At 39.5% G+C, this 21,679-nt stretch overlaps 1 protein-coding gene across 1 annotated transcript in view; it reads right to left on the reverse strand.

Annotated features, from left to right (window-relative positions):
• The window catches only part of cntnap5a (contactin associated protein family member 5a), a 185,780-nt gene that overhangs the window by 32,603 nt on the left and 131,498 nt on the right, over nucleotides 1-21,679 (reverse strand). Inside the window, exons 14-17 of the mRNA XM_049595075.1 lie at nucleotides 17,787-17,943; nucleotides 14,277-14,404; nucleotides 9,965-10,135; nucleotides 8,847-9,065 (exon numbers count right to left, since the gene is read on the reverse strand). Coding sequence (XP_049451032.1) covers nucleotides 8,847-9,065; nucleotides 9,965-10,135; nucleotides 14,277-14,404; nucleotides 17,787-17,943 — 675 coding nt within the window. The remainder of the gene's footprint in view (nucleotides 1-8,846; nucleotides 9,066-9,964; nucleotides 10,136-14,276; nucleotides 14,405-17,786; nucleotides 17,944-21,679) is intronic.

Raw genomic sequence — 21,679 nt, forward strand, 5'->3', positions numbered from 1 at the left:
ATCACCTGACCAACACGCTGACGGGGGTAAACAAGGAAGTGGACCAAAGTGGTCACGTAAGGAGGCAGGTTGGGGTGGTGGCTGTGTCCAAAAAGCCATGGACTTTTCCCTGGGACTTTCCTAAGGGGACGCATGGTTGCAGCTGTGTGAACTTTGAGTCATTTTAAGGTACTTACTTTCCTCTCCTAAACCTAACCCCTGTAACTTTGGGTTAAGGACGTAACATCATCCGCGCGGCGCTAATTAATTGGTAACATACAAACTGCCATGTGTGCATTCTACGTGAATAATAGTCTATATAATATTTTACCTTGATTGTTTTTACTGTAATTTTATTATGTTAGTTATTTTGTAAACAAAACATGTACTGCGTCTGTCCATTTAGGGAGAGGGACACCTGCCAGTTGCTCTTGTAGATGTTTCTCCCATGTTTTTTTTTTTTTTTTTTTTACTGTTAATGTTTATTTTTGTGGGAAGCTTTTCTTATCCTAAGCGAGCATCCCCACCCGGGATAAATAATGAACAGTCCCTAAATAAATTGACTTGACTTAAATATCTTGCAGGAGAGTCTGTCGGGAGGGGGTCTGTGTTTTCTTCACCCCTGCTGGCAAACAGTAGACATGTCACACATGCTAAATGTAAACGCGGTGATACATAGAGCTTTTTAACTTATTTTATTTTATGTATATTTCTAAACCACTGTGTTGTTGTTGATGAGGGGAAGTGTGGTTGTTTTTTGTCTTTTATGAGCTGCTGGACAACTGACTTTCCCATCTGGGATGAATAAAGTTCTTTCTATTCTATTTTATTCTATTCTGCATGGGCTTTCATTCTGATAACCCTGGGCTGCCTTCTGAAGCGTGGGTTAGTGCTATTAGTGCTATGAGATGCTCACTGAAATTCCACGTGTTATGTTAGCTAGCTTTAGTCGACAGATGTACATCTAAACAGTGGTATGTTGTAATAACCTTTTGAAAATGCTGAGATGAGAACCTACAGGAAGCCCTGAAAGGCAAGGTGAAAAAAAAAATTGTAAGCAATGTTGACCAAAAGTTTGCCTATTACGCAGGAGATATTATCTCTGACGTTAGAGGTGTTATCTCCCTTAAGTACTATTTGGACGGGATTAGCTTTACATAGGGATGTGGACTAATGTCAGTTTACCACAGGATGTCTGTAATATAAATGTCCGATTTGCACGGGACAAGAAATCTCTGTAATTCTACCAGAGATGGGAGTGGTAACTCGGTTTGCGCCCTGGCGTCACCTCCCTGTCGGCATGTGCGTGCTACGTTGCTTCCTGTAAGAATCAGCGGAAGGATAACAATTAATGATTAGCCCAATATGAAATATTGCCCATGATCAGGATTGTGTGTACACAACGATTAGCAATATGGATTTTTATATGGCCTACCTAACACAACCAGAATTCTCGTGGCTCTGAAATGTGCTTTCTTCTCGACCTTTTTGATTGGTCTCCACGTAGGGCTATGCGACATTAGAAGAATGTCCACTATCACGACTGCCGACGACACTGAATGCTTCTTCAAGCGCCTCCATCATCAAAAAAACGCGGAAAACTAGTTACAGAGGATCGTGTTCTCACAGGATTAATATTACCCGAGGTATTTTCTCCGGACCGTTTTACAGAAGGTAAAAGTCGCTGTAATTTTTACTGACATTATCCGTAATGATTACAGACATGGTGCGTTTGGACGGCACTAAAATCCCTGGTAATAATTACTTTACCCCACGTCTCCACATTAAACTAATCTGTCCGAATAGGGCTTTCGTAAGAGATAAACGTTTAGGCTTACCGTAAAACTCGGAATATAAGTCGCACTGACATATAAGTCGCAGTCTATTTTTTAAGGTCTCAAACAGGCAAAACAAGGTTTTGTATTACTATTTGTTAATAAAAATGTTATACAAGTTATTCCTACACTGTTTCCCTTTATTTTTAATTTGAAACACATTCAAAACACAATAACCTCTTAAGCAGCTTTGGTTACTTTTCAGATTGCAATTTTCCAAACAACCTCTTCAGGAAATAAAATTACGGTATAACAACATCTGAGCCATAAAAATGAGTTTAAATTAACGTTAAACTTCTTTTTTCTTCTTTAAGAAGACAGCATTACAGTACCTTATTACAGTGTGGGCTGTAACTATACATGCTTACTCAAATCCCAAAAACGAATGAGTTTAAATTACTACGTAGCGCCATCTTGTGGATCAAATTACCTATGTCAGCATTTACCTTGGTCTATAGGTTGCACCGGTCTATAACCTGCACCCAACTTTTTAGATGAAAAAAAAAAAAAAAAAGTAAAAAAAAGTGTGACTTATACACCAAGTTTTACGGTAATTAGGCTGATTTCAGAGTGAGAAAACTGTTCAGGATGAAGCGCTGATGCCCCAGTCGTTCTTTCTGCATAGCTTTCTCACTTTCAAAACAGCCTCATTAAGCCTACGCACAGAGCAGATAATATCTTGTATGTAGGAGATAACATCCTGTACACAGTATACGACATCTTGAATGTATTAGATAACATCTCATACATAGAAGATAATATCTCTTATGCAGGAGATAAAGTTCAGACATTGCCCACAATTATTTTTTTGTCCTCATTACCTCTCAGGGCCTCTGAACTATATAGAAATGTACCTCTAAAAATATATTTTACTCGTTTCCATCAAGTTGCTTTATTCCTCCTGGAAATACTACAAATGCTTATGTATAAACTAAACTTATCTCTGACCCTGAACTGCATCCATCCTTGGTTGTGGAAACCTGTTTATATGTGGACATGCTTTTATCAGAGAGCCTTTTCTTTCCTTATTTTACTTGAGTTCAGAGTTCATTTAAACTGTCTTTTATTTCCTCCGTTTTTACATACATGTCAGTTCTTCTACAAGTTGTTGTTTTCATTACTTGTCTGATTTAACTGTTGACACGTGAAGCACTTTGTGACTCTGTTTTGATAAGCTCTTTACGAGAAAAAATTATTATGTGTTCAAGTCAACATCTCGAAGGAATATATTTACCAGCTGTTGTGTAATTAGAAACATTATATAGTGTTATTGAACTTATGTCACTTAAAGAACAGCATGTATCTGTCACTGTTTACTGTCACTGTAATATCTATAAAAAGAAAATTGAAGGGAGCTTTAAATACATCATTAAAAGCCTTGCTGTGTTTCATATTATACTGTGATACACTGTCTTTCACAACCCTGTGTTGGACAATGACAACAAATGAAGCTTGTTACAGCTGTTTGTGACTCACAAGTTGCATCTTTTGTCAAGTAGTGCTCTATTTAAGGATGTGTTAAGCCTCAATCACACAATGTATTTTGCAGGTTGCAAAAAAGCAAGGCACACCGCACTGCCTTTTTTTTTTTAAATTTAATTGATGCCACAAGTAATAAAAAACACTTGCTGTGCCTTTTTATTGTTGCCAGGCAACCGACCCATCATGTCCTTACACTAACCCTCCCGTGTAATCAATCTACAGTTGTTTTGTTTCCCAAAATAATCAGTATCTAGTCCCTAAAATGTTGAGGCAGAGGGTACTGTCTGTAGCTCTGGTTGAGGTTGAGAGGCTGTCAGCAGATAAACAGAGATCTGTGTGGGTACATGAGACCCTAAAAAAGAGGGTGGATCATGGGGAGTACCACCAGTTGGTCCAGGAGCTTCTCCTCCATGATGGCTGATTGACTCTAGGGCAGTCTGACAACCTGCTGTCTATCGTTGGGCCATATAGCTCTGGGTATCCAACAACCGCTACCACCAGTTTCTCCTCCATTGTTTACCAACTGTAAACTTGTTGTCGTGACCACCACAGAAGGCCTGCCTCTCAAATCATCTGATTGGAGAATGGGAAAAAAAGATGACCGAAAAAGAGATAACATGGGGTGCTTTTTGGCTCCGAGTGCTCCGACAAAGACGCCTAGAGCGCAGAAACGTGAGGCAAGCAGCAACACAATAAACACACTGAGAAAAAAGCTTCATTCCCATTAAAAACAATTACAAAAAGCCGCTTTCAGCTGCTAAAACACTTTCTGTGTGATCAGGGCCTTATACGTCTTGCCTAAAATATGACAGAAGCGGAACTAGTAAGGTTGGTTTTGCATGACATAAATGTAGAACGACATGTGGTGAAATCACACAATGGCATTTTGTTTGTTTCACTGACTTTTTAGTTATGTTCTTATAGATATTATGTCTAAAATTAGGTGTTTTTTGTCATAGCCTCACATTTTATTTCATTCTGCATGACTGTCTTACTGTCAAATTAAGCCTGCGTACACAGGAGATAAAATGTAGTAGGTAGGAGACAAAATCCTGTGCATAGTAAATGACATCTTGTATGTATTAGATAACATCCCATATGTAGACGATAATATCTCTTACGTTGGAGATAAATTTTGGTTTTGGCCGACACTGCCCTTTTTGCCTCTCAGGGCTTCTGTACCATTTAGAAATGTACCTCTAAATATGTATTTTACTTATTTCCATCAAGTTGCTTTATCCCTATTGGACATGCTTAAAGTTTTCTAACACATTTTTCTTATCATCTACTTTTCCAAACTAGCAATCCCATTGTAATTGCAGGGATGTAATCAAACATTCACATCAACTTTATCTTCTGAGAGAATGTCGTAAAATGTCACCTTTGTACCTTCTTATAAAAACAATTAAATCTTCACCTAATGACACGCTCTTCTGAAATGAACAGAGGATTCTTGCTTCCATTTGTCATTTCTCTCCTCCGATAAATTATTCATTAGATCTCAGTAAATGACCCATTAAGAGCGTGAACTGTGGGCCTACAGTAAAATGGAGAACACGTGAAAAAAAAAAACTCTCACTTTTTTAAAATGGGGTCTGTCCCCTCCAGAGAGCTGGTGTATTATTAAGGAGACACATTAAAATGTCATAGGGGGGAAAGGCTGCTGGAGAAATGTGAGAGGAGAAAGAGAGCAGCCGTGCATCTGAACCGGAGCAATAATGAAAAAATAATAAAATACATTAGTTCTTCACAGTAGCTTACAGGGCAGGTTTGTATTCTTCCAGGACAGTTATTGTTAGCTGTAATCGCCTCTCCTTTCCATTTTATCTGTGAAGCGATACTTTTGTAGTGCCTCTACATTGTGAGAGATCGGGGACAAAAACCAGAGTCCTTGCTCTGTGCGAAAAAATCTTTTCAAGGTTCAGTCAAAGCTAATATTAGACTTCTGTCAAAGCCTTGTGTTGGCTTCAACTGTATTCTGAAAGGATCACTTCAAGGCCAGTTTGGAGATGAGCAATGATTATAACTACCAATAACTCTTTCAAAAGTACATGTAAGACTTGGATTAAGGTAGACTTGAAAAATCAGAACTTTTCCTTCACAGCTGCACCAATCAATACTTTTATATTAACAATGAAAGAAAAATGTGAAAGGTGTTGCGTCTGGTGATAAATACAAAGAGAATTATCACCCGACTCTGAAGTTTTACTCCCTTTTTACCGTCTTTCAGCTCATTGTTTTGGCTTTAATTGCCCATAAACTGACTATTTTGCTTCACTCTCACCAAACAGGAGGCAGCTAACGCTTTCAGCACGACCTGCCCGGCTTCTAGCGGCACAGACAAAGTTATAGAGAATCCCCTGAACATGGTGGAGCATTTAGCAGCTGAAAAGCCAGATATTTCCCACAGGAGTCGGTGTTAGGATGACCTACTCATTATTGTTCTGTTGCAGGACAATGTGGGAGTCGAGTGTGAAAGAGAAAAGACTATTATTAGGCTATATAAAGATTGATTTTATATTATATGGAATGCCTACTTGCAGCGGTGTCGGGTGTTAACCTGCTTTAAATTGCAGTGGGCATTATGATATTTGAGAATATGAGAATTTTAATGGTGCTGGACCTATTCAATTTAAAGAGTATAATGGAAGTGAATATTATATGCTAATATTTTAGTTAAAACTTCATTTTAAGAATAGCAGACGACAGAAACAGACCTACTCCCGAAGCAGAGACAAGGCAACTTCCCAAAGGCGATGTAACTAAAAGATTAAATGGATTAATGTGTCTTAAATTTGCACTTCTTGTTGCTTTGGGCAACTTCAAGCTGAGACTTCTGTCAGTGTGTGTGTGTGTGTGTGTGTGTGTGTGTGTGTGTGTGTGTAGGACTCAGGGCAGGTGCAGCTGTTGTTTACCCTCACCAGAAGGCTATCATTATCACTCCTCTTTGCTCACTTGCTACCGAGTAGCTTTAGCAGGGTGTCTACAGGTATCAGACACTTTAATGTTTTTTAAGACATTTCAAGATTTTTGGACAAATAATCATTTTTTCTTATTGAAGCACTGAACAAGAATGAAAGCATACAATTTAAGATAAGTAGTAACTTATGTAGGTGGTTCACGGACAAAGGTAGGCGAGTTAGGTTAATCTGCATTTTGCCGATAGATTTTTAACATCAAAAATTTTGACTTTCAGTCACATGAAGATCGTGACTCATTTTGACCAAGGCAAATTGAAGGATGGATAAATGAGATAAAGTTTTTGTGGCAATTAAGACATCACAAATTAAAATTCAAGATTGGCCTGATATTTATGAAATTTGGACATGATTCTCACAAAACATTCCCATCCACAAAAGCCCTGTTATAAAAAAATCCCTGTCCAGATGAAAACATAGAACAGAATTAATGTGCTGTCAAGAGCATGTCAAACCAACAGGTATCGACATTATGCTAACCCTAAAGCCACACAATTAATAAAAGTTATTACCCGAAGGCTACCTGTAAGAGTGACCTCTGTAGCTCATTCTGACATCTCTGTTCCTACATATAGTGGAGGACTGACTGTATATTTGTGTGTAAACATATAAAAACTGTTTTAGCCACATCAGCCATTGCACGAAACGTTGCCTCATTTGTGACGCCTCGTGAAAGAGATAATGGTGCAAACTCTTAAAGCCAGACACTCACACTTTCTCTGTCTACACATCAATGTCCTAAAACACAGTTTGCATGTGGACAAAGAGCCAAAACTAGAACATAGAAGAAGCTACATTTTCAAATTTACTCATGTACATGTGGACAAGGCCTTATGCCTTGTTTCTATTTATGTATGTAACTAGTGTCCGTAGATGTTTAAATATACTGATAATGCCTCTAGTGTCCAACGCAAGGAAGTGCATGTCTTTACAGATGGATAGAAACCTGGTAGAAACTGCCTGTAGCCATGAGGGAGAGGAATTTTGTCTGTTTTTCACCATCCAGTAGTTTGGAATATGTGCTTGCAACATCACCGGGACAAAAACAGAACCTGCCAGGTACGTAGCATGTTTTGTGAAATATTTAATTAAAAAGACATATGAACGTAATCGTCGTCATAATGACGATCTGACTGTATAAGCAGAATAACATTACTCAGAGTCACAATATGTTAAAACTAGATAAACAAGTTCTTTTTAATCAGACAAACTAACGTGACAATGAACAGGCAGCTGAATTGAAGGAAACAGCCTCTTAGCTAAGCTACCACACTGTCATATGATCTCTCCGAAATCCACCACAAAAGTAGAATTTTTTTTTACGTACTTGAAGCAAACTGCGGACCGAAATATTATCTAAATGTTTTAGTTGTATTGTTGTTGCTGTTGTTACGGTTGAGATGATTTGATGTTGTGTTGTCTTGCTATTGTTATTACTGAAAAGTTTTTTGGGGAGTTTTGTCTTATCCACTGTGAGGGTCCAAAAGACAGAGGGATATCATATGCTGTAAAGCCCTCTGAGGCAAATTGTGATTTGGGATACTGAGCTTTATAAATAAAATTGAATTGAAGACATTGTGTCGTGAACATGTTCTCTTTTGTAGTTGTGTTTTAATATAATTGTGTCTTTTAGCAGAGAAATTGTTTTCTGTTTCCTGCCGAGGGACAACAGATGAAAATGAGCTTATGGCTAACTCTGGTGCCTCTAAATACTGTTATATTATTGGAAAAAAGATTTATTTTTGAATCGAAAAGGAAAGACATTTCCCTGTTTTCTTTCCTTTTTATAACATTTCTTTGTTGGTGATGGAATAGATTAAGGCCAAGTTTAGAAGAAGGATGATAATGACATTATCATCTAGTTGTTTTCGGTTGTTTGTTTTGTTGTTACGTTGGCTTTTGTATGTCTGTGAATTTTTTCTTTTTCTTCTTCCTTTTAATACTGTATGTCTTTGTCAGTGGGTTATAATGTGTTATAGTGTTGTTGTGTAATTTGTAATTGTTTTATTTAAATAAATAAATTAAAAAAAAACCTTCTGGTGCAGTAGCATAGTCCCTGTTGAATAGATAAAATAAAATAAATAAATAAATAAATAAAAATTGGATATCACAGAGATTAACAGAGGAATGCATGGACTTTGGGTTGCCTCGTCTCCGTACACACACGTAAGTGGAATGTGAATGTGACTTAAATGTTGGCCTGAAATTCTGGGAAAGATGATGGACACACATGATGAATATTTAATCTTTTACAACAAAAATAACTTAAAGAAATGAACCTGAAATGCACAACATTTCGCAGGATTTGTGGGATGTTGCTGAACGTGAGACAAATGTTCTAGTTTCAAGATCGGTAGTCACCCTGGTTAGTAGACACCAAAAAACAGAGCTAAAAATAAAATGAGTATTGAGCTTCCGTTCACCAGGCGACCTTTATAAGGTGACAATATGTTAATGATGTGTAAGCGTCTTGCGGCACAACACCCCCCCACTCCACTCAAAATCAATTAATGCAGGTTTAAATAAATCCCCGTCTCTGGCAGAGGGTTATTCAGTGTGACAGCAAGCCTACCTACAAACAGCTGGCTGCTGAGCCGTAAACGGAGGTGTCCGTCAGCTGGCGCCTCCAGGAAGCGGAGGGGGAGCTGGTCGACCTGCAGGGAGGCCTCCTTCACATTGCGCTCTGCCCTCACGTAGTGCCACTGTCTGTCATTAAGAGGGAGGTGGGACTTCACCGACAGGACCGCTGGACCGTTTCCCACATCAAAGGAGAAAGTCACCACTGAGGGAGCTGGGAGGCCAGTGGGGAATCGCACACACACACACACACACACACACACACACACACACACACACGACAGCCAGGTCAGACTGAATGTGATATTAGGTTTTTTATGTTCCTCTCTATCCTCCTTTCTGATGCAATGCGATACAATGCTGCTGGGAAAACTTGATGACCTGAATAGATTTATGAGGGGGCTCAGCTGACAGCTCGTCAATATTTCACAACGGCTCCGATGCTGCAGTAATACATAAAGGCTGCAAATATCCCGAGAACTCCTCCCTCAGGTTTGTGCAACAAAACACAATGTAATCAACAATTTCAAATCTATTTTATCACCTGTGATAAATAAACTAACACACAGCTGCACGAAAGACTGGAGGTACTTATTAGATATGCTGTTTGGTGAGTACAACATCATGTCGCTAAATTCTTTAACGCACCTTATAAACTACAGTGTATCACTTTATCGGTGCTTGTGTAAACAAGTCAGTGTTTTGCATCAATATATCTGATTTGCAGCATTTCATCTCCTTTTCCCTCCAGTAAGTCTACGAGGTAATCTCCATCCATCTGGTGTGTTCATTAAGGATTTCGGCTTCCCTACATGGGTAGTAAGGAAATGCTTTTAACACCTCCTGCGACAGCATGACATAGCTGTTGACTGTGTCATTAGGATTACATCACGCTGCGCAGACCTGACAGCCTGCTTCTTGGGGAAATTAAACTGTCAACTACAGTACAGCTAACATTTCCATTTGAGAAACGCGAGGAAAAAAAAAAAAAAAAAATCCCTGACAGCTTTGGCGGGTGCTCTTATGTATGGCTATTCTTTTTTTTTTTTTGGCGTTCTGTGTGCATGTCCTTGTCATGTACTTCTCTCTCTCTGCCTCTGAACGTTGACTCACAGCTGAGCTCCACTCTGATGAAATCCTTGAGGCCCAGGTTCTCCAGAAATACTCCTGAAGGAGCGCTAGTCTTGAAGTAGAAGGAGATATCAGAGGCGAGCTCGGCCTGTAAGGTGGGGAAGTAGAGATACGACGACTCCTGGTAGAAAGACGCTGCGTTCCATATAGACTCTGAAAGGAAAGGGAGAGGGAAAAGGAGAGTGGAGGTAGATCAGATTCCTGACTGAAGGAGGATGCACACCAAATAAGGTGCACCTCATTTGACTTAATTGTCTTGTTTCTCTCACTCGCATCGTTTCCTCGCATTTGCATTGACGAAACACAAGTGAGGAGTTAATGATGAAACATGACATCTGATCTGTCACCAGAGTCGGCTTCTGGTGGGAAACAGGAAGCAAACTGCGGTCTCTGGTGTCAGAATTCACACACTTTGTACACCCGACCGTCTGTCTCTGCCTCCCTCAGAGGTTCTGCTGTGGTACTGTAGAACAGCACGGCTCTATTTGATTTACAGTGAAGGAGGGCATGCCTTTATTCGATCGCCCCATTGTCGGGAAACATCACAACTAGATAACACTTTCAAGATTTCTTTTGTATTTGAACCAACATCCAGTGCTGTTGTGTCTGTGTTTCACACTGTGTGAAGATTTCCACCAGTCGCCAGCTTTTCACTGAGCTGTTTTATTAGAGCACATAAAAAAAATGTCCTGAACTTTTGTTCGGAGAGTTCGTACCAGGGTTAAATGATGACCTCCAAAAAAAATACCATAAAAGTAAATTAGTTTCTCATATAAATAGGACTAAAATGTTTGGTAAGCAAGCATTTACAGTGTGTATGCAGCTCTTTATATGTGGAATCTTCTGCAGACCGACAGTCTGACTGCACTCTTTGGTTCCTCTCATATATATTAACATACATTTTTGGGCTTTTCTTTGAAGTAATCTTATCATGTGTTTCATATTGCTCCTTTTTAAAAAATATTTTTCATTTTGTATTTTAGCTCTATGATGTCCGTCTGTCCTGTCTTTGCCAGGACACTCTTGAAAAAGAGACTTTTAATCTCAACAGGTTTTTTTCTGGTCAAAGAAAGGTTTAATTAAAAAAAATAAATAAATAAAAAAAATAAATAATAATAATGATAATAATGAATAAATGTTTTATTAAGGGGATACACCCAGGTGAAAAGGAGTAAAGTTTGATAAAGTAAAGTAAAGTTTGGTAAAGTTTAATAGATATCACCATGACACTTCCTCAGTTGATTATTTTTATTAAGATAATTACTTTTTAAATGACAATTTTCCTGAAATTTCATGTTTAAATATGCAAATGAGATTTCATCTATTTAAATATTTATTTGTATAAATTCCCACTACAGAAAGTCTCTTTTCATTTTACTGACATGTTTGGATGTCTACTTATATCAGCATCCATTAAAAAAAAACAAAACAATTTTTGCCATGTTTTTAGGAACAAAATGTGCTATAAATCAGGCTATGAATGATACATGAACAAACCCCCTTTGTAAAAACCTTCAGAATACAGATAGGAATAAAAGTGGAAAGTTTAGTGTTTGTAAGTGTGACTGGAGTAGAGATCTCTGGCAGAGTGTGAGAAGAAACTCATTTTCAGAAAATGGCCTTCAAGATATGTACTGCAAAATTCCATTCATTTTTAGACCAAAAATAAGAAACAACAGGTGAAGGGGCTAAAGATTTTAAAGGTGTGCTATGCAGGGCTGTCAGTTACTCTTTGTAAACATGTTCGCCAGCAAAATTTAAAGTAAAGGCCAACCTCAGATTCACTCCTGTTTGGCGTTTCTCTTCGTTGTATTTGGGTTTTTTCAGCACTGTGTCTGGATGCTTACGAACTTGGACCTGGTTGCTACCCTTTTTATAAAGCCCTGACCTTACCTGAGCACTGTGGGGGTACACACCCATAAACATCCCATACACAGAAAATAAGAAGAAAATCAGAAAATATAGGCAGAGGGCAGAGTCTCTGCAGAGAAACACACCACTTACTGATGACAGAAAGGGATGACTATACATTGTTTTTAGGAAAATCCTGCACGGTATCACTTAAACTCATTCAGCCATTAAGACAATTACTTTTTGTATTACAAATTCCACAACAGAAATATGAACACCCACATGTATTTTGGATTTCTTTTTTCATTAGTCTGAAAGAAGGCATGTCAAGGAGACAAAATAGCCCAAAATCTTTTCACCTCAAGTTCTCCCTACTAACAAAGGACTATTTCAAGGTAATAATATTGTGAAGAAACTAAATGCAATTGCCTGCGCTATTTCTACTGTGAGCAAAGTGTCTGAAATGCAGTTATTTGCATCTGTTTTTATATATATATTTTTTAATTTACAGCAAATGTTCATACATTCATCACAGCCCAGTTCCAAGAAGAAAATGTTGGCATTGTATGTTTCTGCAAACCCAAAACATGCTACAGCTGTAAATTTCATATCATATCAGTGTTTCTAAAGTTATGTAGTATGTGAGCAAACTTTGTCATCAGGAGGTGTAGGGGACGGTAGATGGCTGCCACTGCTCGTGACCAACAAACAACAAAACTGAAAGTGTTCTAGCGACCTGTCACTGTGTTTCCTGAGGCTTTTCTGCTAACAAAGGTGGGTGTTTTTAGTGATTTGCTGTCATGTTTTTCTGAGAATACTGCCGTGAAAAGCGGTTGTTTTGTATCAAGCCACTGCTGCATTTCCTGCTGGAATAGTGCCACAAAAAGCGCATATGTTTTACAGAGACATCACTGCATTTCCTGCCAGGATAGTGCCATGAAACACAGTTATTTTTAACCGAGACACTGCTGCCTTTCCTGACGAAATGTGGCACAAAAAGCGATCATTTTTTTTTACAGATTTCAATGTATTTCCTGCTGGGATAGTGGCATGAAATGCCCATACTTTTTACAGAGACATCACTGCATTTTCTGTCAAAATAGTGCCAGGAAATGCAGTTGTTTTTAACCAAATCATTGCTTCATATCCTGCTGGAGTGGTGGCACAAAAAGCGGTTGTTTTTTACTGAGACATCGCTGTCTTTCTACTAGAACAGTGGCACAAAAAGTGACTGCTTTTTACAGACATCACTGTGTTTCTTTCCAGGATAATGCCATAAAACACAGTCATTTTTAACCGAGACACTGCTGCATTTCCTGCTGAAATTGTGGCACAAAAAGTGATTATTTTTCATTTTTTATCTTTCCACTAGGATAGTGGCACAAAAAGCGGTTGTTCTTTACAAAGACATTACTGTGTTTCTGGCTGGGATAGTGGCACAAAAAGCAATTATTTTATAATGAGACATCGCTGTGTTTCCTGCCAGGATAGTGCCACAAAATGCAGCTGTTTTTAGCCAAGACACTGCTACATTTCCTGCCTGAATCGTGCAACAAAAAGCGCTCATCTTTCACAGACATCACTGTGTTTCCGCTGGGATAGTGCCACGAAATGCAGTCGTTTTTTTAAAGAGACATTGCCATGTTTCCTGCTGGGATAGTGCCACAAAAACCAGGTATTGTAAGCCAAAACATGACCTTTTCATTATTATAATCATAGTGGGTTTTGTGCCTAAACCTATCTACATGTTAACCAAAGCACTGGTGAAACATAAAGAAATGTAAAGCTTAAAGAAATCTGTTACATAATAACGTACAAATGTTATGTATACAAATGTTTGAAACATACAATGCCAACATTTGTTCATTAAATAAGAGTGCATTTTATGATAAGAATGTCTAATAATGTGTATAAATTATTCATCAATAACAAGGACACAAAACAGGTATATTGCCTCTGGAAATATTTCAGATGTCTTGTGCAGAATTTGAGATATATTTACTGTCTTCAGGAAACGTTATCCCCACTTGGCTTCTGATATAAAATCATGGGGGTGTGAACCTTATTTGGCTGCAGATGAGCTAGCCCTGTGTCCACAGCTCACTCTGGGACATGAAGCAGTAAATATCAACAACCTCTTTCATGTTCCAGTGCTGCTGTCCAGCTCTGCCCCCTCCTGCGTCTCCCCCACCGTTTGGCACCACATGAGTTTGTAAAGACGGACCTCCTGGCAGGTCCAGCAGGTTTTATGAGGTTACAGTCCACACGGCCAGTTGTCTGACTCGTAACAGAACAGACTGATTTTAACTTTTAATCCATAGATAAACACATGAGGCATCATCTGAGCTCGGGCTGCCTCTGATCAACAGTAAGCCTGGGAATCAAGGCCTCCATCTGCAACCAAATCTGGCACACTCGCTTCAACACTGAGGTGATCACCTACTGTCTCCATAACAACGCAGAGGGCCAATGTGGTAGACGGCCTGCGAGCCCGTTCTGTTGGTGTCTCCAATCACGATCTGGCTCACTGGCAGGTGGTCTTTATAGGAGAGTATCCCTGTGTCATTAGCCCTGTGGCACACACACACAAAAAAGAATTAAATAAATGGTGCCACACTGCCCTCGGGGTGGATGCCTTTCTGGGGGTCCAGATAAAGGCATCCATTCTTCTGCATTAGCACAGAACGCAGAGTAAACACATTAAAAAGGGAGCAATCTATCACAATGCAGACAACTGCCTCTGGAAATATGCAAACTGAGCTGAATCGAGAGAGGCTTTGCAGTGGATTAACATACGGTAAACAAAGACATTCAGAGCGTCTCTCACACAAAACTATAATGCAGCCTTTGTTTTTTCTGTCAGTGCTTAAGAAATATGATTAGATTGATCATGATTGTTATATTATGTACCGGCTGTAATTAATCATTTTGGAGTGAATGCTGGTTAAATAAAACCGGTGACGAAATTCTGACTGAATCTATCTGACTGCTGGAGATAAAACACTGAACAGATTCTCAGAGCTCTGAAAGCCTGATCGATGAATTGACTAATTAATCATCAGCAGACTTTCTGTGGATTATCGTAGGGTAATATATACAACCACAGATACACCACAGAGCCATTAGGAATGATCGTTGATGCTATTAATGGTTAGGTTGTTTTTTATCTAGTGGTCGTGTCCTTATTTCTTTATATGTTTGTTAATTCATATTTGGGACCTCATTATTTAGAGGATGTGGTTCCTATTAGTGTGGGTTGGAAATACACTCAGTTTTTTTTTTAAAAGATATTTTTTGGGGCATTTTCAGCCTTTAATGGATAGGACAGACAAGCGTGAAGGAGGGGGAGAGAAAGGGAGTGACATGCGGCAAAGGGCCACAGGCTGGAGTTTAACCCGGGCCGCTGCGGCAACAGCCTTGCACATGGGGTGCCTGCTCCACCACTAAGCCACCGACGCCCCATACACTCAGTTTTTGCCAGTTTATTAGGTACACCGAGCTATATAAATGCAGTCTAATAAAACAGTCCTGCAGTAAATCTGACCTGCATGAAGGTTGTAATGTTCAGTTTTTGTTTTGTTTTTCTCATAACATTCAGAAAGGTGTTGTTGATACATATAAATATCTGGGCATTTGCTTTGACATGAATTTTAACTCAAACATCACACTGGAACTTTAAAGGAACAGTGTGTAAGATTTAGGAGGATTTAGTAGCGTCTAGGAGTGAGGATCGCAGATTTCAACAAACTGAAACTTCTCCCGGTTAGAGTTTTTTCAATTAAAATCATTTTATACATGCATACTCTTATCGTGACGGCCCACCAGCAGATGGAGACATGAAATAGAACGTTTTTCAATGTAAAGAAAAAGTATGTTGGCTGATTCTAATATTTCATTTTCAAGCTAATATCTGCCGATACCGATGATGTGCTGATATTACTGTGCATCCCTACTAGTAATGTAATCCGGTAAAAACACTGAATAAAGCAGTTTTACTTTACAAATCAGTTTTCTTGATGCTGTTTGGCACGTCAGAGACAACTTGCTAGCCAAGCGCTTGCAATGTGTGCTCATGTTTTTCCTCTGATAACTTAAGATCCAGATGTTCAGGAGGTTTTCAACCAGAAGTTGATTTATCTGCAGAGGTCTCTTCCTCTCCAAAACAAACGGACCAATGATATAAATCGGCATAAACAGTGAATAAAGCTGTTTCACATTAAAAATCTGTGCTTCTCTGATACTGCTTGTCATGAAGGGCCTGCTGACTACAGTGGCCAACATGACATGAATGGTCTTATCTAGAGCCAGTGTTCAGTTTCTGTGCTCTGGGCTACTGTAGAAACATGACGATGGAGCATGGGGATCTCTGTAGACGAGGACCTGCTCCCTGTGTAGATAGAAACGGCTCATTCTAAAGTAACGATAACACAACAAGAGAGAAAAGAAAACATACTTATTATATTATATTCCATTTCTGCCAATATATCCCCCTAAATCTCACACACTGGACCTTTCATTAAGAAACTCAACCTCACATTGGGTTTCTTTCACAGACTAAATTTATGTTTCGCTCCATTTCAGGCCTTTTCTTGTCTCAGTTACAGTACGATGATTCCATTTACAAATCTGCTTGTCCCACCACTATGGCCAAACTTGACCCACTTTATCATGTTGCTTTAAAATATATTTTAAACTCAGGCGACAAGACTCATCACTGCACAGTGTACAGTCTGTCTTCTGGTCTTCACTTTCTATGCGCAGCATGCAGCAGTAGTATATTTCAATGTACAAGGCCATTCTACCCATGTACCTTTGCTCTAAGTTTGTATTTGTACAATACACCTACAGTCTTAGATCCAATAGTTTGCAAAGTCTGCACTCAAAGGTGCCACCTGTGTGGATTGAGGCTGGAAGAAGCAGTCTGTTTTATTACAGCCTTTGGTGTTGGAATGACCTGCAGGCGAGACTCAATCTAGACTCCCTTATCTCTCTAACCAGTTTGAAAGTTACCAGAAGTCCTTAACACAAACTGTTCTTGCTGCAAGACATAACGAAATGAGGCTTTTTGTCTGGACTGTCTGTATTCTACATTATCTCTGTAAATACATCTTCTTCTTCGGATGCATGGTTTTCACTCTGCACCATTTATGATGCCTTGTTTTGTGTTTTATTGTATGTATGTAGGTGCATGTGTTTGGTGAGGTGTTGATTAATCTGGGATCCCTGTGGAAACGGTGGAATGTAACTAAGTATATTTACTCAAGTGCTGTACTTAAGGACAAATTTGAGGTACTTGTACTTTACTCGAGTATTCCCCTTTTATGCTGCTTTATACTTGTACTACACGACATCTTGGGGGTAAATACTGTACTTTTACTGCACTACATTTGTCTGACAGCTAAAGTTACTTTTTAGATTACAATTTTTATACTTTCATGCTCCAGTGAAAACAAACAAACACACAAAGAATTAAGGATGAAGTGTTCCTTTATAGATTGGGAACATTCTCCTACTTCCTAAGGTAAATAAACTCTTGGAGGAGCTGGAACATGCCTCCTAGCAAAGCTGAAAACAGGCTGTTTTTCTGACTTTTGAGAGATATGTAATACTCACAGGACAGCCAGGCTACAAATGCTTCAATCATATGATGATTTCATAGAATATGATGTATTGCTGTATGTTTAACTACCCCAGAGTATATAAAGGAATTAAATTTTGCACAATCTTAAATATCTGCAGCAGTAAAATGCGACATATACATTAAAGCAGCAGTAATATTAATCAGATAGAACAGTAAAACACTGACAGGGGACAGTTTACGGCACAATATACTGCAATTATAGACAAAATATTTATACACACCTCTCAATATTAAAATATATATGCAATATAACAAAGGAAAATGTTCTCCCTGGACTATAAATGCGTGCTTGTGTGTGTCTGTGCTGTGTACCATGTGTCTGTGTCGGCGTCACAGTTGCAGAAGTAGTTCATGTCCACGCAGTTCTCCTCCAGGCTGCAGGAGCACTGCTGCACTCCAGGCAGGAAGCCTCCCCAGTAGCTCCGCTTCTCTCCTTCCCAGTCCAGCCACCAGGTTAGCGGACTGCCGTCTGCAACAACACACCAGTCAGACAGTCAGTGACCACTGCAGCAGCCTGATACCAGAGCTCGAGCTCAAGTAGGTCAAGGTCATGGGTTATATTTGGAGGATTGCATTGTTTTTCTTCACAGCTTTATCTTAAAGTACTATAAATACACTGAAGGTGGAAATGCACTGGAAAAAAAAAAAGATTAATAAAAACACCAAACAGAAATGAAAGATTTATAGATAAACAGGCGACTGAAATCCTGTTCCTTCAGAGACCGCTGTGCTGAGAGGCTTATATAATACGAGACGTTATAATGAGAATAAAATCAAGCAAATAAGACTGGGAGTGAAGGTGAGAAACAAAAGCTCACAACATAAAGAAAAAGACAACATGCTTTCATCCCAAGTTGTCAGATAGTGTGATGTTGAACCCTTTGGTGTCTCTGAGACACACCCTTTAGTGTCTGTATGTGAAGCACAGAAATTCATTAAAATCGGTGGTTAATATTGTGAAATGGCCTCGGTTCGTTTCAGGCAACAGTAAGTTTAAGAAAAAACATGTTCTGTTTTAAAATGAGTTGATAACGTGACGTAAATGTGGAACATGAGCGACGCAAGTACGTGACAGACAGACAGAAGTTATGTAACGTTAAGTTACAACTGCACTGCCTTTTGGTTTTACATGGGACACAAATAGCGGTTTCCTGCATGTAGCTGTGGCTGCAGACACATTATGGTGAAGGTTAAGGAAAGATGTCTGGGTGTGTCGTGTACTGAAGTCAATAGTCTGTAAGACTGCATTGAGACCCTCTCTTGGGTGAAAGTCCGTGTTTGTTTGACCCATCCACCTAAGGACGGATCCACCCTAGACAGACTTTCTTGCCTTTTATACTACGCCAGTTGTTCTGACTGTCAAATTGTGGAGGTGGGTGTGGTCAGTAGTCTGCTGCAGGGGTGAGGTGTAGGGGTGATTGACACAGCTGCTGCTGGTTTGTTCTGATTACATCTCTCCATTGTCATGCAGTAGTGTGCTGGCCCTCGCAGGACTGGGACCCAGACCAACACTGCCTGAGTTTTTGGTTGAAAGCTGAATGGACGGGGAGACATGTGCTGGAGGAGCCCTGCAGCCATAGGCACATGTCTCATGGCTCATTCAGCTTTAAAACAAAAACTCAGGCAGTGTAAAAAGGAGAGATGTAATCAGAACAAACCAGCAGCAGCTGTGTCAAATCAGCTCACCTGGTGCTACTCTCATGAACCACCACCCACCACACACACATCTTTCTCCTGCAGCTGACTACTAACCACACCCACATCTACACAAATATTACCAGATGGGATTACATAGGAGTTAGAAGAAAGCCTGGCGTGTCTTCGGTGTTGGTATCACACTCTGAGGGACATGACAAAGTGTCAGCATTTGACAACCTTGGCACGAGACTGGGCTTGATATGACAGGTTTTTCATAATTAGAGCATTTGGGCAAGAAGTCAACAGATCAAGTGTTCAAGAACTGGAGTAACTGGGGTAAAATGAATTTGTGTATTTATTTGCACTTAAATAGAGCAGGAGTCTTCAATGTGTTTCAGACCAAGGACCCCCGAGCTAAAAGAGCGACAAAGCAGGGACCCCATACTACACATATTGTATGAGATTAAGTTTCATATCCCTAGGCCTACAATAACATGTCGAGCGACCTTAAGTGCCATGTACAAACAATACGCTTACATGGTAAATATAATGATAAGCTATTAAAGTCATAATTATAGAATAATTCACATATTTACACACCATATTTTAATGCTAAACATACATTTGTAAGGCACAGTGATTTAGCGTCAATTAGCTAGCACACATGAGTGCAGGAGGATTCATAGGTGACAATTGAGTGGGACTTATACTTGTGCGTCAGCTCTATTCAGAGCCTACACAGTTGTGAGCATTTACACTTGTGCAGTGGTGTGTCTGTGTCACTCTGCAGTTACACCTCCAAAAAACTAGTTGGCAGCAAGGTTTCTGTGAAGTGCTGTTAAGTTTAGCAGATTCAAAACACACATTAAACACACATTAAACATGGCTTAACAGAGACAATTTCAAATGCAAGTACACAAATCAGCTTCACTATAACTCGCAGCATTCACAGACAAAGCACTCAGCTTTTGCTGGACGCATTTTCCCCACAGATACAACATGCTAATGTTAATAGCACAAGCCTATGGCATTTTACCTTGTATAAATTAGCCCTGTGGCCAGCCAGCTTTTCAGGGACAACAGCAACATTTAACAAAAGCAACATTACAAAATTCAGCTCCATTACAACTCACAAGGTTCACTGACAAAACAGCTGTCTTATACTAAACATGTTTTCCAAACAAATATAACATGCTAACGTTACCAGCACAAGCCTATGGCATTTTACATTGTATAAATTAGCCTAGCGACTAGCAGAGATTTCCTCTGCTCATATGAAGCCAGGATAAATCACACACAAGACTTAAAGCTATAGTGCGTAACTTCTGTCACCTCCCAGCGGATAAAGCGTTATTACAACAAATAAGCCGGCACTTCCATGTACACAGAGTAACACTCGCCACACACCGTACACAGAGTAACACCAGTAGCCACACACCGTGTACACAAAGTAACACTTGCTTCACACCGTGGCGAACACTAGGCTGCTAACATTACATTACATTCATAGCACCATTTCCAAGAAAATAATAAAGTACTAGGTCCAGTACATGTAATAGCGACTCATACTACTCATAATATGATTATAAATCAAGTCACTTACTTATCCAACAGCAGCAAGGCAACATCCGTGTCTGCCCTCAGCCTAATTTCTTCCTTCAGGGCTGTTCACCGAGGAAAAGCGACGCCAATACAAATCCTTGTTTGCCTTCTCCGTCGGTCACTTTCTTTGCTAATAGACCTTCAACTGAATGTCCAGGCTTTTTCTTTGTGGTAAGATCCACTTCTGAACCGTGTCTCAGCCACTTCTTTGTTGCTTTCTCTTTCTACCTGCGCTCTACCTCTTGCTATGAGACTCTCCACTCTTCCTCCCCCTCCCTTCTTGTTGTGAGGAAGCATTTCCTGTGCACCAGCGCGGGAATGTCGCCGGTCTACACGCATACTAACTAAAATGATATAAATACCGCGAGATGTCAGGGGAGCCAAACAGCTTAATCAGCATTGTATCATCTCCTCTAGTAGTGGCTTGGGTGAAACAGACATTTACAGGCACGTAGAAGTTATGCACTATAGCTTTAAAATGCTGTTTTTGTGGAGGCTTTATTGTTTTCACAATTTACTGTTTCTTATCTGTGAAATGAAAGTAAATAAAAGCTTTGTTTCAACTGAGGGAAATGGTTTCAGCTTACAGTAATAGACAGGAGGTCTGCGTCACTGTGACATGTAGTTACATTTCTGGGGAGGTGCACGTCAGGCTACAGCATAGGTACCGCACTGATTAGACGCATAAGTATAAATCTGGCATTAGCCCTTCATCAGTGTTGTGTACTATAAATCAAATGGGTTGTTTTTATGAATAGGCTGATTTATTTATGCTAATGATATTTTGGACTCATGTTAATGTGTATTTTCAGACATAGTTATTTTTTGAAATCATCAAACAATAATTTGGCGACCCCCCCGCTGCAGTAACTCTGATGACCCCCTGTTGAAGACCCATGAGACAGTATTATACAAGATATGATATAAACACGAAGGCACACAAACATATAAACACATACATAAAA

The sequence above is a fragment of the Epinephelus fuscoguttatus genome, linkage group LG13 (assembly GCF_011397635.1).
Source record: "Epinephelus fuscoguttatus linkage group LG13, E.fuscoguttatus.final_Chr_v1".
In the NCBI taxonomy this organism is placed as follows: Eukaryota; Metazoa; Chordata; class Actinopteri; order Perciformes; family Serranidae; genus Epinephelus; species Epinephelus fuscoguttatus.